Source organism: Strix uralensis, chromosome 17 (genome assembly GCF_047716275.1).
Source record: "Strix uralensis isolate ZFMK-TIS-50842 chromosome 17, bStrUra1, whole genome shotgun sequence".
NCBI lineage: Eukaryota > Metazoa > Chordata > Aves > Strigiformes > Strigidae > Strix > Strix uralensis.
This window is the reverse complement of record NC_133988.1, coordinates 1,024,753-1,040,833: the sequence shown is the minus strand read 5'-3', so window position 1 is coordinate 1,040,833 and position 16,081 is coordinate 1,024,753. Positions and strand designations below refer to the sequence as shown.

At 47.5% G+C, this 16,081-nt stretch overlaps 1 protein-coding gene across 1 annotated transcript in view; it reads left to right on the top strand.

Moving 5' to 3' along the window:
• LOC141951429 (hydrocephalus-inducing protein homolog) overlaps window positions 1-16,081 on the top strand; it is a 123,917-nt gene that overhangs the window by 40,456 nt on the left and 67,380 nt on the right. The window contains exons 10-12 of the mRNA XM_074887648.1: window positions 2,449-2,573; window positions 12,217-12,410; window positions 15,131-15,256. Of these exons, the coding sequence (XP_074743749.1) occupies window positions 2,449-2,573; window positions 12,217-12,410; window positions 15,131-15,256 (445 nt within the window). The remainder of the gene's footprint in view (window positions 1-2,448; window positions 2,574-12,216; window positions 12,411-15,130; window positions 15,257-16,081) is intronic.

Here is a 16,081-nt window from a genome sequence, read left to right as displayed (position 1 = left end):
TAAATGCCAAAATATATCATTATGAAATTGCTTACAAATCTAGTGTTGCTTTCTTTCTGAAGGGCAATAACAGGCAAGATCTCGGCAAGTACTGATGGGCAGGTCTCTCCTACATTGGTGTGGCTAGATAAGTTTATACAAGCTGGGGACTGCAAGGTGCCATTGGGAGATCTGGACTTGTGAAAGTTTAGATGTCGTACAACAAAGAAAACCTACAAATGGACATAGTTAAAAAGCATGTCAGAAGAAAACGAGCTATTAAAAAACCTCCAAGCCTTATCTTTCGTGTCTTTCAGGAGCAGTAGGGATTCATTAGAAGGGTAGATCTAACAGGATGAGAATTATCCTAAAGAACAGCTCACACTTAATGGATAAAAAGCCAACGTCTATCCCGCTAGCATCATCTCTCAGCAGTGGTTTTCATTTGGCTATGACAATGTGTCAGGGATGTCTCCTTAGCATCTCTTCTTATCTGTAGGCTGCAGACAACAGCTTAGTGACGGTGACTGAAATTCAGGGGAGTTAAGTTTAACCATGGAGCTTGCATCTCTGGGTCTTGGAGAACCAGGTCCATGTGAGGAATAACGAGCTCCTGCTACAGCAGTAAGAGAGTTGTCTTGTGGGTACAGCATGGGGTGGGATGTAGGACATGCAGTGTCTGATTTGTGCTCCGTTCCTCAGTCCTGAGAACTGAGTCCTGAACTTGGTTGGATCCTCTTCTTCTGATAATTTGAAGAGATGAAGATATCTTCAGGAGTGTTCTTCCCATCCTATCCCATCCATCTGAGGGCAGGAGTATGTAGACATGGGGAAGGAGTAGGAAGGTGATGGGATGGGAGGTAGTGCTGAAGTGTTGCCCGGGATCCCCCTTAACTGGCAGCTTTTCTGTTCTGGCAACATTTCTGAAACAAAAAAAAAAAAAAAGGAAAAACCCAAAATCTCTGCCTTTCCCACACCAGGCAATGATCCCACCCAAGCCCTGGCAGAGACCTGCAGCAGTCCTGGCTTAACCATCAGTGCGGATGCAGGACCGTGTAGAACAGCCCAGTTCTGAGGCTGGTGGTGCCTTGTCTTCCCTCCGCTCTCTCCAGGGTCTCAGGTCCAGCACACAAACATTGCAGGCCCCGTGCTTCGGTGGCAATGCTCTTGCTGGTTGTAATGGGAGCAGGTCAGGCCCCTAATTGCAGCGATATCTCCTTAATGAGCAGAAACTCCAGCAATTTCATCAGCTGTCACTACTTACATGAACAAAGTTCAGCTTGCGCATGGCTCCAGTTGTTCTCAATATTTTTGTGTGTGTTGCATTCTCTAATCATGGTAAAACTCTCCAGAACATGTTTTTAAGGTGAAAAGTTGACCACCAGCAAAGCACTAAACCCAATAACTTTTGTTTTCTAAGTGGGGCTGTAGAAGAGCCATGAAGCCCAGCTGCAGAAGCCTGTTTCACCTGACTTGTCCCTTTGCCTTAAAGCACTGAGTTTTGTGTCTGTCAGCCAAGAGCCGTTTACCCGGTGACAAATCATAATTGCTCATATTAAATCCAAAGTACCCCAACACATTTTCATAATTATTTCCAATGCATTGCACAGAATTTGCCTGGTGGGCCAAGCAAACAGTTATTGAGCTTGGATTACAACCCAGAGTCCCAGATTGCAGTGCTTGTGAATACACAGAAAACCTCCTGTTAAACTCGCCTTGATGTGCTCCTGGTAATGGCACTTCATGTAGCCAGGGGTTTAATGGTTCAGGATGTAAATGGGATCCTCCTTCCGTGTCTTGTTTCCATGTTGTTGTATCGCTCTAATCTGCGTTTGTACTTATTCATCTTTTCCTGATTGTTCCTTTTCTTAGAGCAGCTTTCATTGTAATGCCGATGAAACGTGCCCTTTCTTAGGCTAAACTAGGATGTTTTCAAGGTAAAAAAACGAATTCTGCAATTTAAACCACAATTATTCTCTGGTCTTCCAGAAAGACACTTATCCTCCCTGTCTGATTCCTAGGCTGCAGTCTCACTGGGACAGGTAATGCCCTGACATTTGCATCTCTTGAGGTGGAGTTTATAGGTGGCAGGGAAAGACAGATTCCTGAGGAAGTCAGTGTCAAGTTGTGCAGGCAGATAGCTCTCACCCTCTCTGTGCTCCTCAAAACCCATCCTCTGGCTGTATTGCTAGCGGTCGGACTCCTGAGCCTCCCTGCAGAGAAGGGGATGCAGAGTATGGGGGAGATGAGGTCGTTTGACACCACAGGATGTTCGTAGAGCTGGATCTCTTCAGAAGTGAGAGTCAGTAGAGCCATTTCTGATCCTCTATGTTCTGGGTTTTTTCTGCTGACTGTGGCTTGTTTGCTTCTTGCTTGCACAAGTGAGCTGAAGTGGAATAGACTGCAAAAGGAGTATAGTCCCCGAATCGCCCACAGTAGCCCTGATGTGTCTCTGTCTCTGCGTTGCAGCCCCTTCTCTGTGGATCCCTCCATCGGGACTCTTGGGATTGGCGATGCCATACAAGTAACAGTGGAGTTTCACCCGCTGAAGACCGGGGATCATTCCAGTTCCCTGGTAGTTCACTATGACACAGGTAAGTGCTGGGCGCTGCGTGGTGCACGCTCTCTGCATCCTTCAGAACAGAGCCCTTTCTAAGCAGAATAATGTTAAACTTGCTTTGCAAACTACTTCTAAAAGCTTTTCTTTCAAAACCGCTGCACGTTTCAGTGCTTAGAAGGGAGCAGATAAGGGGCAAAGGCTGAGTCTGTTCTGTGTGTCCCGTGTGGCTGTGTGCTGGTCCATCCCTGGTGTCAGCACGGTGTTCTCCACCCAGCACGCCCCCCGTGTCAGTCATCTACCATCATTTCCCATTGCCGCAGCCACCTTAATTCCCTCTCCAGGTGTGCCTCCCCTGTCCTTTACCTCAGGGAAAAAGTGACAAATAGTTGGTGTTTAGGGGGTTGTTAAAGTGGATCCCCTCAAGCAGGAATGAGATTTTTGGCAGGCTGTTTTGCTGGGAGTTGCTGAGTGGAGGAAGGAGGAACCTTGATTCTCCATTGCAGTGTGCACATGCAGGTGTGAAGTGTTATTCCTAGACAATGCTCTGTTTGAAGTGTAACGTGGGGAATGCATGTCTCTGTCGGACTCTCTCTAAATGCCCCCTGTCTCTTACACACCTCTGTCCCCTGGACTGCTTCTCCGTTGTCTTGCCACAGACCCTTTTTTTTATGTTGCCCTCTACCCACCTACATCCCACACTTCACAGCATCAGGACTGAAGCAGCCAGGACTTGAGGGCTCTTGGGGTTTGGCAGGGAGTGCTCGCTGCCTCCCAAGATAGGTATAAAATTTATACTAGGGTATGAGAAGCCAAGCTCAGGCCACAGAAATGCTGTCAGCTTTATAAGTCACTTAAGAGTAAGTTGGAAAAACTCAAAAAAAAGGTGTGATGTTAAAATGCTTCTGTCTGCCTTGGTTCAGCAGAGGTATCTTGTGATGCTGGTCGAGACACTTCCTCAATGCCTGAATGCATTTGGTGTGCATTTTCTCTTGCCTGAAAGAGAGGTTTGTTTTGTCCCTGTTCCTGAACTTCGGTCCTGGGAAGTGTGATGTCCTCACCTGGGTGCTGCTGTGATGCTTTAGCCCAGCAACGAGCATTTTATTGTCTTGAGTTTGTAGAAGTTCTAGAAATGCTCCTGTACCTTCCAAATGCTCTTTGTAGGCTTCTGAGTTATCACAGCTTTGTTTAATATTTTTCAGTCAATGACACATTCACAGAGAATGGTTTGTGCTCGCTCAGAGAAGCTCATTGGTTTGGGTAACACTTTCTTGACAGAACTACTGAAATTTCAGAGAACGACAAAAGGTGCCTCATTTGTATGCATATAGGGAACCTATAGGATAAACTTCAGAGGGACAGATGTTTTTCTGGGTTAGATCAGGGCTAACTACCCTAGAGGTTAGGGCTGTGGGGTTCATACCATGTGAAATAAACAGTCCAAGTGAAGAATCCAGGGCCAGGATCTTCACAGCTTGCTTTGAAAACCTGAGTCTTGTTCTTACTGAAACACCTGATTCCTCCAAGGTTAATCTTTGCAAAAGTGATTTTCATGGATAGGCCACAGGGACCAAACTATCTGCTGGCTCTGGGATAGGCAACCTCCCCGGAACATGGTGCAGCCACCTGGGAGATGAAGGCAGGATTCGTTCCTGCCTGTCAGTACAGCGCTGCAGTTATTTTTCAATAAACCACAGACTGAGAAGGAGAGCAAGGAATAATTAAGGGATTATCTCTCAAACTTTGAAGCATACAAATAAGTAAAAGGCTGCTGAGATTAATTGCTGAAGTGAAACCAAAACATTTAATCAGTCTTAAAAGCTGCTTGTTGCAGGTGTAGTGCAGAGCAGCAGACAATGTTGCCCAACCCGGCGGGGCGAGCCCTGGCTGATTTGTCCTGCGCTAAGTCAGACTCCCTGTGACTCGCATACAGAAAGCAGCTGGGTTGCTCTTTCAGAGCCACCAACAGACTGTTTCTTATGAAACAGAGGCACTAAGAGCAAAATATCAGTGTAGGGTGTTGGGAGGCATTTTCCTTGCTTTACTGTGTGTCTGTATTGACTTGCTCACAAGTGGCAGCAGTTCTCAGTGAATCACACTGTTGTTAGTGTGACTGACGCAGGATCAGGTGCATGTTGCGTGGGTTTAGTTTTTGCTGAACTTGAGTCAAATCTGTCCCTAGCATTGCTTAAGCAGACATGGAGCTCTTCCCTTTGCCTGCTATTTGGTTGATTTGAATTGTGCGTCCTTTAGACTGTCCTGGTTAGGAGTACAGGTGTTGTCCCCTGGATAGACTGTCTATGTGGTGGTAGTCGTGTTGCGACAAACTTTACAGGTGAGTGTGAAAAAAATGTCTTTGCTGCTAAGAGCATAATGATTTACAATGAAAATTTGACCTTCACTGCTTTACATGTCCAAACTCCTCCATTTCCCCCATGTACATGGGTCTGGGTGTGAAAAATCCCAGCTCATACTCCAGCTGGGAATGTAAACGTGTCGGGATGCTGAATCCCTGTCTTCGGGTAAAATTGGTGCTGGGTTTGGCTGAACCAGCTTACTTTGGTAAATGAGGCCACCCATGCAAGGGCTTGGTGGTGTGTTAGTGGTCCTGTACACATGCAGGAAACTCATGAAATCCCAGCCCTGGTTGTTTACTGCTGTTTGGGGTTGAATAAGTAACTGTAGCGTGGACGTGCCAGCACCTCTGAACATCTCAGCTACCCACAAGGATAAAGCATCCGAGAAAAGCACTGCCTTGCTGTGATAGTCATCTGTGGTTTTGTGTAGGCTTTGGAGAAAACCACCACCTTTGCAGAGCTCTGTTCTCTTTCCTTTAAGAACCCCCTTTCGACCAAGGATCTTGTCATCTGTCTTGCAAGGCTGGCATTGCAATCAGTGGCTTCCAGGAACTTGTTTGAAAATGAAATGAAAATCCTCTTGATGTAGTCTCTGGATCAAGCCTTTTCCTTTCTCTTTTTTCTCCTTTGTAAATCCACTGAGGCATGTGGACAGGCAGCAGTGTTTAATTGAGGTTTAGCCCTTGTTGTGCTGCATTTTCCATTCCTGAGATCACTCAGACAAGTTGCTGAGTGTTCTCAGTTTGCACTGACTTCAGCCAGAATGGAGGAGGCTCAGTACTTGTCTGAGCAAACTCTCTGCCTCGTTACATACTTGAGTCGTCCCTGTATTGTGCAGGATACCAGGGTGGGAATACCAAAACCATTTTCTGGTTTTAATCTTAGTCTTGTGCCAGTTACAGGGGCTCTGACGTTGCCGTGAGCAGCGTTAAGTTACTGTTGAGCTGAATTCACGGCAACAGACCGTGAGCTTCTGACAGCCACCGCTGTGTGCCACTGCCACTCCAGCCTGCAGTTGTTCATCTTCATGCACTTCTCCACTCCTTCCACAGCAGGCAGATTTATAGTAGCTGCTCACAAGTGCTAAGAGGTGGGGAAATCTTCCACTTCCGAAGCAGCAGCCCCTTTTGAATCCAAAGCTTCCCTGTAGTGCACTAACCGATGTAATTCTTTTTTATTTGTGTTTAGTGCTGGAGATGGTTAGAAACTTACATTGTTCTGTGAGTTTTTAAAGAAGATCCTGTTTCCCATATTCTCCTAAGGTGTAAGCCAGACTGATGCTGTACAAGAGGCTTCTCTAGATTTGCCTTGGGCTATCAGGCATTTAAAAACTTTGCAAAAGGATTTTTCTTTCTGCCTGTCGTAGGTGGTGAGTGCACCTTGTGCTTTTTTTCCTTTGCTTGTGAGAATTCCCAGCAGTGTGGATGGTTTCTGTCAGACTTTTATGTTCTTGTACATCTGCTTCAAAGTGGGTGGAGGGAGTCGTATATTGTAGGCAAAAAAAGTGTAAATAGGAGTTTGTGCAATTCTATGTTGTCTTTGCATCTTAATAGTAGCAGCACTGCAACAGAGCGAGGATTGGTAACTAATACTTTATACAACTGATTGGTTATAGGCTTTTATAGTTCAAATCACTTAGATTGATGGGTGAGTCTAGTTGGTCTCCAAAGTGTTTGTTTCTGTTAAAACAGCCAATAGGTAACAACTGTTTCCTGTCTTTGTTCCCCTTTTCTAGAACTGCTTGTAATAATGATTTTTTCTTACACTGTTTTAGATAAGGCCGTTCTGCTCCTTGCAGAGTATGGCCCCTCTCCAGGGCCTTGTGTTTCAAGAGAGATGATCTGCCACTTTGAGGGTAGATGAAGGGGAATTAAGTTTGTGCTTCATTTGCTTGAGGTTTCTTCGCACAGCTTTGTAGCTCCACAACTCCATAACACCCCTCCGAACAAAAACCCTGCTCCAGCAACCCATGGAGTTGGCTGTGTGGGCACAGACTGGGGTGTATGTACTAGGAGGGTCACTTGGAAGTTAAAAATCTCCTCTGGCTGTTTTGTTCATCCTCAGGCATGCACAGAAACAGACTTCTGCGTGACGCTGCATACCCCATTTTTAGCACATGAAAGATTTCTGGAAGAACATGGTTTTCATCTCTTTGCAGGTCATCCTTGACCGCAGCTTGTCTACTCTATCATCAGTGGAAATCACTGACATGTTCTGAAGTGTCATTACCGGGGGATGTGTTTCAGGGCAGAACTGACCATTCATTAGCCTCCTTTCCTTGTGGATCGATCAGCATCTGCTGAGAAGCAGAAGAGCAGCTTGAAGGGTCACTGATTTATTAGGTGGTCTATTGGGCATGTCTTTGCCAGGCAATCGGAATGAAAGTTCCTGCACCATTTTCCCCATGGCCAAAAGCAATGTTTCAGCCAGTCAGGTACCCCAGCGTATCGTTACTGTAGTAGCAATAATGGTTAAAAATAGCCCGCGGCATCCTGGGTATGCGGCAGTGGTCTTTCATCATCTGACTGTTTCATCGTCCTTTTCAATACATTCTGCAAAGCTCCTTCATGCTGGGCAGGACAAAGCCTCCGTGCTGGCTCCCAGATATTCCTGTGCTGGAGTATTTCATCCTGGAACGAGGCAAACAGCTCTTCCTAAGCACAGTGCAGAGGGGTGATGGGGAATGCTGTGGGTGCTCGGTCACAGAAGGATGCACAGCGAGAGCCTGACTGCAAGGAGATGACTTAACGTGCAGGAGAGCTGTCTGGAGAGCCTGCAGCCTGTCCTGTGGAGCACTGCTGGCTGGTCACTGCTCTCCACCTCCCTTTTCATCCCCATCTATTGTCTTACGGCTCCTTGCAGGGCCTCTGGGGTAGAGACCCTCTTCTTGCACTGTGCTGCGTGGGCTCAGTGGGTGCTTTGCCGAGGCCGGGGCCGTGCTGGGGACTCTGACCGTTACAGCAATACCTGTGGCCACAGTAATGACGAGGATGCTCTGAGCTTTGTTGTAGCCTGGGAATGGTTCTTTGGAAACACCTGTGTTAGCAGCAGCAGTTATTTAGTGGTGAGGTTTATAAACGAGGTCTGGAGTAAATAACGTGATGGTTTAATGAGTCTGAAGGCAGTTCCTGAACACCACCTCGGAGAAGCACTTACAAATGACTGTCGCTGCTCTGCGTTTTGCTCTAGGGCTGGAAATACAAGCGTGGGGACGGACAGACGGCCTTTCTCAGGCCGGCGGAGACTCGGTGCATCTTGTAGGTGAAGCCATTAGCTTCCCAACAGCGAAACAGCTCAGAGCAGTGCTCCTGACTCTGATCTAGTGGTAGCTCTGTGGGAGACGCAGCAAAAACCACATGGTGGGGGGGCTGGATCAGGCTGTAGGTGACTTCTCCAGCTTTCCAGAGATCACTTAGCCTGGTGAAGTGACTCGCTTCTCCGGCGGTGAAGTGGTAACAGAGACCTCTGCACGCTGTTTGAAAAACAAGGATATGCCGGCAGTGGAGGCAGCTGGGTATGATAGTAGCAGGAGCAAAAGAATTACTTATCATAGGTCGATATGGGGGTACAGTAACATCCTTTTGAGTGAAGAGCTCTGCTTTCATTGCTTGCTCGTATTTTCAGTGAAAAAGCAGCAGGACCTGTCTCTCTCCAGCTGCGTTCATAGAAGAGATGAGAGCAAGGCACTGTCTTCCGACAAACTGGGCAAATGAAATTACACTTGCTTTCCATGCTACCTAAATATTCCAAATTTGACTGTCATTCACTCCTAAAAAGATTTAAAATCCAAATTCAGCAGAGAGGGAGACACAGGGATAGAGGAAGAATATGTCTTGGTGAAGACAAAATGCATCAGGGTGCTGTTTTGTTTCTGTTCAGTCCAATCAATCTGGGTACCAGCTTCCTAATGTTTAGAGCGGTAATCAATGAAGGAAAGTACCAGCTGTGAATACTAGGAAAGCGTTCTTCATAAAACCTGAAATTTGTTTTGAAATCTTGTGCAAGGGTTTGCTCATCCATTCATTGAGCTATACTTTCAGGCTAAACAAAATCTGTCTTTCTGTTTAAGAACAGTTTGTACTGCTCTGAAAATTATTCCCCCTTGCACCAGGGTGATCATGTAGTATTAGAAGAATTCAGAAAGATGTTTTAGCTGTTCTGTAAATTCTCTCTTTGTCTGTTTCCCTGCACAACAGGAGCCCCACAGAGGATGACCCAATGCTAGATTTCTTACTTCAAGATAGTGAAAAGTTATCGTGGTGTGCTCAGATACCTGTGTCCGTAGTCACGCAGATGGATGCTGGGATAAAACACAGTGGTGTTTCTGCTGTGTCAAAGAGCATCGCTCAGGAGTGCACAACCCAAAGCGTCTGCTCTACTGCTCTATAAAAAGTCTAGCTTTTAATTTCAAGTTCAGGCATTGCTTTGTTCAGGTTGCAGAGAGAAAGCTGTGTCCTGCCACCTGTAGGAAATGTATCAAAAACATGTAAGAATGAGAGAATTGACAACCTGTAATAAGCTCATGTTGTGTAAATAACAATAGGGCAGACACATCTAGATTCAGTAAATGTGCTTTCATGGCAGCCAAGCATCCCAAACCACACGCCATGGACATTACCCTGTCAAGCGAAATACCTAGTGCTACGTCACTGTTACAGTACAGAGGGTTTTTTTAAAAAACTTATATATTAAACAGCCAAGAGTCTTAAATGAAATGTCACATCTAATTTGACACCAAGACATGAAGCCTGCAGCCGCCCGTGGCCGACCCTGGCAGGTCCGCTCTCTGTGTCAGCTCATCGGCCTGGCAGACGGATCCATGGCTTCCTCCTGACTCACTGGCAGCTGTGCACGCTCTCCTGGACCCAGAGATTTGTGGGTTTATGTATTCAGAATGATGCCGAACGCTCTCTGTGGTAGAAGGTGCTCCGGCAAACCCTCCAGCCTTCAGAAGAGTCCTGGGTGCCTGCAGCCAGGAGCGCAGGGGTGGCTGCGTCCCCAGCTCCTCCCCGGGAGAGCAGCAATAGGGGATGTTTAGCAAATTGTGTAGAAACAGGCAGTGCATATGCTTTCTCCCTCATGGGCTCTAGAGTTAGCATTTTTCTGTGCTGGAGGCTTTATTCTCATCGCTGCTTAATAGCTTCTGATGGCTTTATCTTCAAAGAATTTGTCCAGTTGCTCTCTGGATTTACAGCTGTTAGCCTCTACAGCCTCCTGTGGCAGTGTGTTCCAAAGGAAGGAGTACTCCCTGGAAAAGTACTACCACTTTTGTGTAATTTCTGACTAATAACATTATTTCAGGCCCTCAGGTTCCTGTTTTATGACAAATAGTGACCAATTTTTCCTTATTCACGTTTCCCAGGCCATTCATGCTTTTACAAACCTCTCCCATCTATCTCCCATATGATTTCTAGGATGAGGAGTCCTATTCAATCTTCTTATAAAAGCTGCTTCATACTTTTAATTGTTCCTTCTGCCCTTCTCTATTTAGCTTCAAATGCTTCAGCTTGTTTTTTGAGATCAGAACTATACCCAGTATTTCAAGACGCATGTGGCCATGGGTTTAGACAGTGAGACGATGATAGTTTTCGTGGTGTTTATTTTGCAGTAGTTTGTCATCTTGATCGTTGTAGAGCGCTGGCTTGTGTTTCCATAAACCCGAGCTCGAAGCACTGTGCATGTCTCCCATTTCTTGGCTCCTGGCTCCTTTGCTTGCCAATATATGCCAAGGACTCAGTGGAGGGAGAGGCAATGCTTATAAAGCATACCCACCTCTGTAACCCTCCTGAACATCAGTTATTTCTGTATGCCAAGTTGTCCATTATAGAAAGCAGATTGTCCAGTCATTGTAAACATTGCTGCTGTCCTCGCAACGTAACTCGTCTCTGGCCACAAATCCCTACCACTCCAGACTCCCTTAAGAGCAGAGAAATTGAGGCTATACAGGCATGAAGGCTGAATTCTCGTTGTGTGGAGATGAGTGGAATGACTCTAGAGATCTACTGTTTTAAGGGTGAGTCTTGCTTCATTCCCCAGTGTCCCCCCAAAAGAGGGGACTCCTTTTTTTTTTTTTTTCCCTGGAATGAATGTGATTCTGCTGTGTTGTGTCTGGCTTAGGATTTCAGGAGTCCACCCAGCGCACATCCAGCTCTCTCCCTGTGTTGTTGCACGGTAGCCGTTTAAAGGCAGGTCCGTTCTCTGGCTGCCTTGCTGTGACCTGTGCAGTGAGGAGGACGCTCTGCCTTTGCAGAGGGATGCTCTCCAGGCTATGGCCGGGTTGCTGCACTTGTCCGTTGGGGCTGGCTCTGAGGCTTTAAGCACCACCGCACAGAAATGCCATTTCTAGAGAGCATGTCTGATGTTTGCTGTTTGCATCTCACCTGGGAAACACTTGCCTGCAAGAGAAAGAGTGGGCTTGGTACTGAAGTTTGAGTTCATTTGACTCCCAGGAGTTACTTGGCTGGGAAGAAGGGAGGTTTGAAGCTCTGGAAATGAGGGAGCCTGTGGTGGGAGTCTGTTCGGGAGGGTGACGTGCTGGCAGGTACTCCAGCAAGGCTCCAGTCGTTAGTCAGTTGATGTGCACAGCCCGGGACACTCTCCTCTTCAGCTGGGTCTGAGGTGGAAAGCAAAGATGCCCTCGCTCTGGTCGTTCAATGGCTTGGGAAGATGCAGCGTAGACCTGCAGACTCAGGCATAAGCAACAGGGTCCCGGCTGAGGAAATGAGCTTGCAGGACTGTAATGGGCAGGTTGGGGTGGGCCATGCCCCACCAGTCTCATTTTGACATGTCTTCACAAACCCACAGCAAGTGAGGGCGCTGCTTCTGCAACACAGTGAAGCTCTCTTCTGTGTCCCATCCTGCCCTGGGCTGTCACTTGTTCCTCTGAACCTCCATTTCCTGCCCACGTGCCCCCAGACATCTTTGCTTGTCAGCAACAAGGGGTCAGGAGAGACACAACATTGGGCAAGCCCTGACTGAGGTGGGACTCCTCAGAGTCACCCGAATGACTTGGATGCAGAATTGCCTGTGACTTGATTGGGATGGCAACCCAAAGGCCACCTGGGCACATCTGAAAAATCTCACTGTGACCTTGGGGATAAATCTCTACAAACACACCCAGAAATAAGGTGCTGACGGTGGTGCCCAGGACATCCTCATTCTGTACACGGGCAGCTGTCAGGATGTGATAAATGTGCTGATCTGTGGAACTGCTAATACAGGTAAAAGCTGTAACAATTTCTTCTGTTACTGGTGGCTTGCTTTGTTCCTCGTACTTCCATCAGCAAGTGAGATGAGCAAAGACTCCCCTCTGCTTTTTTCCAGGTGAAGATATTCACACAAGCCTTTATGGAGCAGCTGTAGATGTCAACATCAGGCTGGCCAGGAGCTCCCTGACAGTTGAGAAGACTTACCTCACGCTGTCAAACCACAGATCTGTGGTCATCCACAATCGGAGTGAAATCATAGTCCACTTCCAGTGGAAGGCTTTTGTTACTCAGGAAGAGGAAGATTATCAGAAGCTGAGGTTTGTTCCAAAGATTCATTTCAGTAAGATACACTGCCCAAGGGTAAAACTAACGTATGGCCTCAAGGGGTGTTGGTGCATTGAATGGTTTAGGACAAGTAAACCATCTAGGGCATCAGGTTACGTGTCCCTGGAGCTCAGTGCCTCCCATTCCAGCTCCATCCATACTCCAGCTGAGGATGGTGTTTTGGGAAGGAAAGGCTGATTGCAATGACTGGATTTCCTCAGAGAGCAAATTTGCTTTGTGGGAGCACCAAACCACTGAGGTCCAGAGACCCCTGGCTATGGAGGGTCCATGAGGCTGAGGAGAGTGTCAGCACTCGTTACCTGGGACTGCACTGAGTAGCAGCACTTAACATAGCTGCAGGGAGCATAACTGATACGATATTCACTGCAGCTTCTTCCACTCCAGCTTTGATAAGGTGTCAGGCTCCTTCTCCAGTAATGTGCAGGTGAAGTGCTTCGTTGGCCCAGCAAGTTGAGGCCATCCTGCTGTAGGATGTTGAATTGCCTTGCACTGTCCTGGTTTCCAGCACAACGAGGTATTTCTACCCTTCCTCAGAGACTGGGGAGAATTCAGAGGTGAAGGGTTCTGCAGGGAAGGTAGGGCAGCACAGGACAGAGCGCATTTGGGCTGCAGCAGCCTGTGTCTTCATGGTGCTGAGAGATGGGGCAGGTTCTTCAAAGGGTGTCTGTGGTGAAGCTTTGAAATTCCCATTTCAGGCAGCAGAGAAACACTTATAGCCCGGGGAGATGAACTGGAAATGACACTTAAAAGTTTGAGTGATTAAGGGAACCCTTGTGGGACTTTTCAGACTTGCATGGGTGTAGGTGCATAGGAGTTAGCTCATAGCGGATCAGGAAACTGCCTTAAACTGGAACACATTTTAAGGGCTTCTGAGCCAATAAAGATCAACATAATTAGGTCAAAAATGCCTTGAAGGCCAAAACTAGTTTTCCACTGTTCGCTATTTTTAATTACACAATGTGTGACTTCCATGCAAGCTCAGTGCATTAAAAGAAAATCTCATTACCTTCTCTGGGCACTTGCCTGGACCATTCCTTTACCGCTCTCCTCTCGCCTGCCTGTCTCAGATTGGACCCTGAGTGATCCTCTTTCCCCTCAGAGGCAACCAGGTTTCCCCACAGTTCACTTCAACCTGATTCTTTTCCAATTACATTTGATCTCGTGCCAGATTATGTCCTAGAGTCTGATCAGGATGTTTTTTTCCTCCTACTTGCAATCTCAGGGATGGTCATAGCTCCAAGGCCACTGTCCTGCTGTCAGAGAAGCTTTTGAGATCTCAGAGCAGAGAGGACTTTTTCCATGAGAGGAGGCAGTGCAGGACCCTGCTCTGGGCTGTGACCCCAGAAGACCTGGATCATTAGAAGGTCTATCCAGGGGTTTGCTCTGTCTCCCTCCTGCAGGACTTTCTGGGATGTAATGGTGGAATTATTGTCTGTTGATGGAGGTTGAGTTGAGGGTTGCTCATCGGTGGCTGGAAGCCCTCCTCAGCGCAGCACTGTAGGTCAGCCATGGAGAAACATTTCCCACTGCACTGCAGGGGGAGGGAGCCAAAGCAAGTGGTTTTGGCGCTGGTGCCAGCCTTGGCCTGAGGCTCTGTCTGTGTACAGCTAGTAACGTCCATGACCGTATTTCCTTTTGAACTGTATTTGAATTTAGCTGGGTGATGATTGCTATCCTGTTTATACTACATTGCCTCGATCTGCTACACATGGAGCCTTCCACTCATCCCCCCAGAGTTGTCACCTGCTGGTTCTTCATGGCCAGGGACTGGAGCATGCAGAGGGGACAGCGATATGCCAGCTAGGAAACAACTGCTCTGTAGCCGTGCTCCCTTATCTCTTGGTTGTGATCTTTAAACACTAGAATGATTTCTGCTACAGCTACCAAGTGAGGGAGAGATTAACTGCGTCAAAGCCCTACAGAGATGGCCAAAAAGAGGAAAAAGATAAGGTGGTTCAAGGCTAGACATAAGGGTTTGGATTCAGAGATGCTGGTCCAGACTTCTGTAGTGGGTGATGCTAGGCAAAGTCCCTTCCCCTCTCAGGGCCTCTGTTTCCATGCATATAAAGCCATTGGTTTCACCAAAGGGATGCGATGCCTGAATTCATTGGTTTGCTTTTACAGTGCTCTGGGATCCTCTGGTGGAAGGTGGGACAGGGCACAGAGAGCACATTTAGCTTGCTTATCCCTGCAGGTCCAAAGGGGAAGAAAAGAGTGATGCCAGTAGCCTGCAGCTGAAACCCAGCTGCGTCTCCCCTTGCCAGTGAAGCCCTGCAGTGGGTGCTCCTTCATCTTGATCTGCCTCCCCCAAGCAGCTCTGTGGTAGGAAAAGCCAGTTGGGGTTGTTGGTGGATTCTCCATCAGTTGTGGCAGAGACTTTGAGCCGGGAGGCTCTCGAGGGCTGCTGGCTTTCAGAAACCTCTTCTGAGCTTGTAAGCATGGAGTAAAACTACGTGCCGTGCCAGCGAACAGCAAGTGATAATCTGATCCGTGTGGACCCTGCGGCTTGGGGTCAGCCCCTTGCTGAGCTGCTGCTGTTCCTCCCCGAGCGCTTTGCTGCCCCTGCGCTCACACGAGTCTCTGCAAATACGTTGCTCATTAAATTATCTGCTTGGTTTGTCTCTCCCCGTGGCTGCAGGCTGCAGAGGCAGAAAGAGGACGAGATGGATCGTTGTCTGAGGGAGTGCAAGGTGGAGCCCGCTCTCCGAGAATGCTGTTCCCTTCTCTCCCGCCCCTCCCAGAACCAGCGGGCAAAGGCGCAAGGAGACTCCATGCTTTTCTCCGACGATGTGTTCACCCTTGAGCCGCTGGTAAGCGATAGCTGAGAACCTCCCTTCCTTCTCCTCCCTGGCTGAGGTCCCTGCATCAGCTGGCTTGATGTGCCGAGAGAAAACACCAGGTTTCTAGTGAGGCTGCGAGTTTGTTGCAAAAAGCATTTCTGTGGGCTCCTGACAGAGCGAGAGGCTGCCTAAAGCTGGGCTCTGCTGCAAGGGCTATAAATTAAGGGCACTTCATAAGTGTCCTTACACTGTTGAGAGCTATCGATAATTATGAGTAAGGGCACAGCTTACACGTAGCGTATGGGGGTTAACAAAGGATATCAGAGCACTCTCAGTTCACATATTGACCTGAGAAATGAAATGGTCCTCTGTGGAAAGGAGGCCAAATTCAACCCGTTTGATCACAGACATACCAATCTCTTCACATAACCTGGATGGATACCACAGCTGAATCTCCCTTCCAGTGTCACCTGTGAGCCTGGACACAAGGCTGGCAGGTTTAAACGGACTTTTTGAGTTTCACTGCACATAGGTACAGAAATTTTTTTGCTTTTTCTGTTTACGCAAGCAAAACCCCATATCCTTCAATCAGCCAGAGCCCTGGTTCTGAGTATTTGCATGGTCTGAGATGAAGAATGCCCACTGTCCGAGCAATGCAAAATCCCTTTTCATCTTGGAGTAAATCCTAGGATAATCTCAACCTCTTCTTCCTTTTAAAATAGGTGAAACTATTTTTTTTTTATTTTCAAGGAAGGGAATCATCTTCTCAGTTACTCCTATATCCCATATAAGGCTGAGAGCCACCAGTGTTGTCACAGCTGCAGTTTCACACCACTGTAGCTGACAGCAGCATGA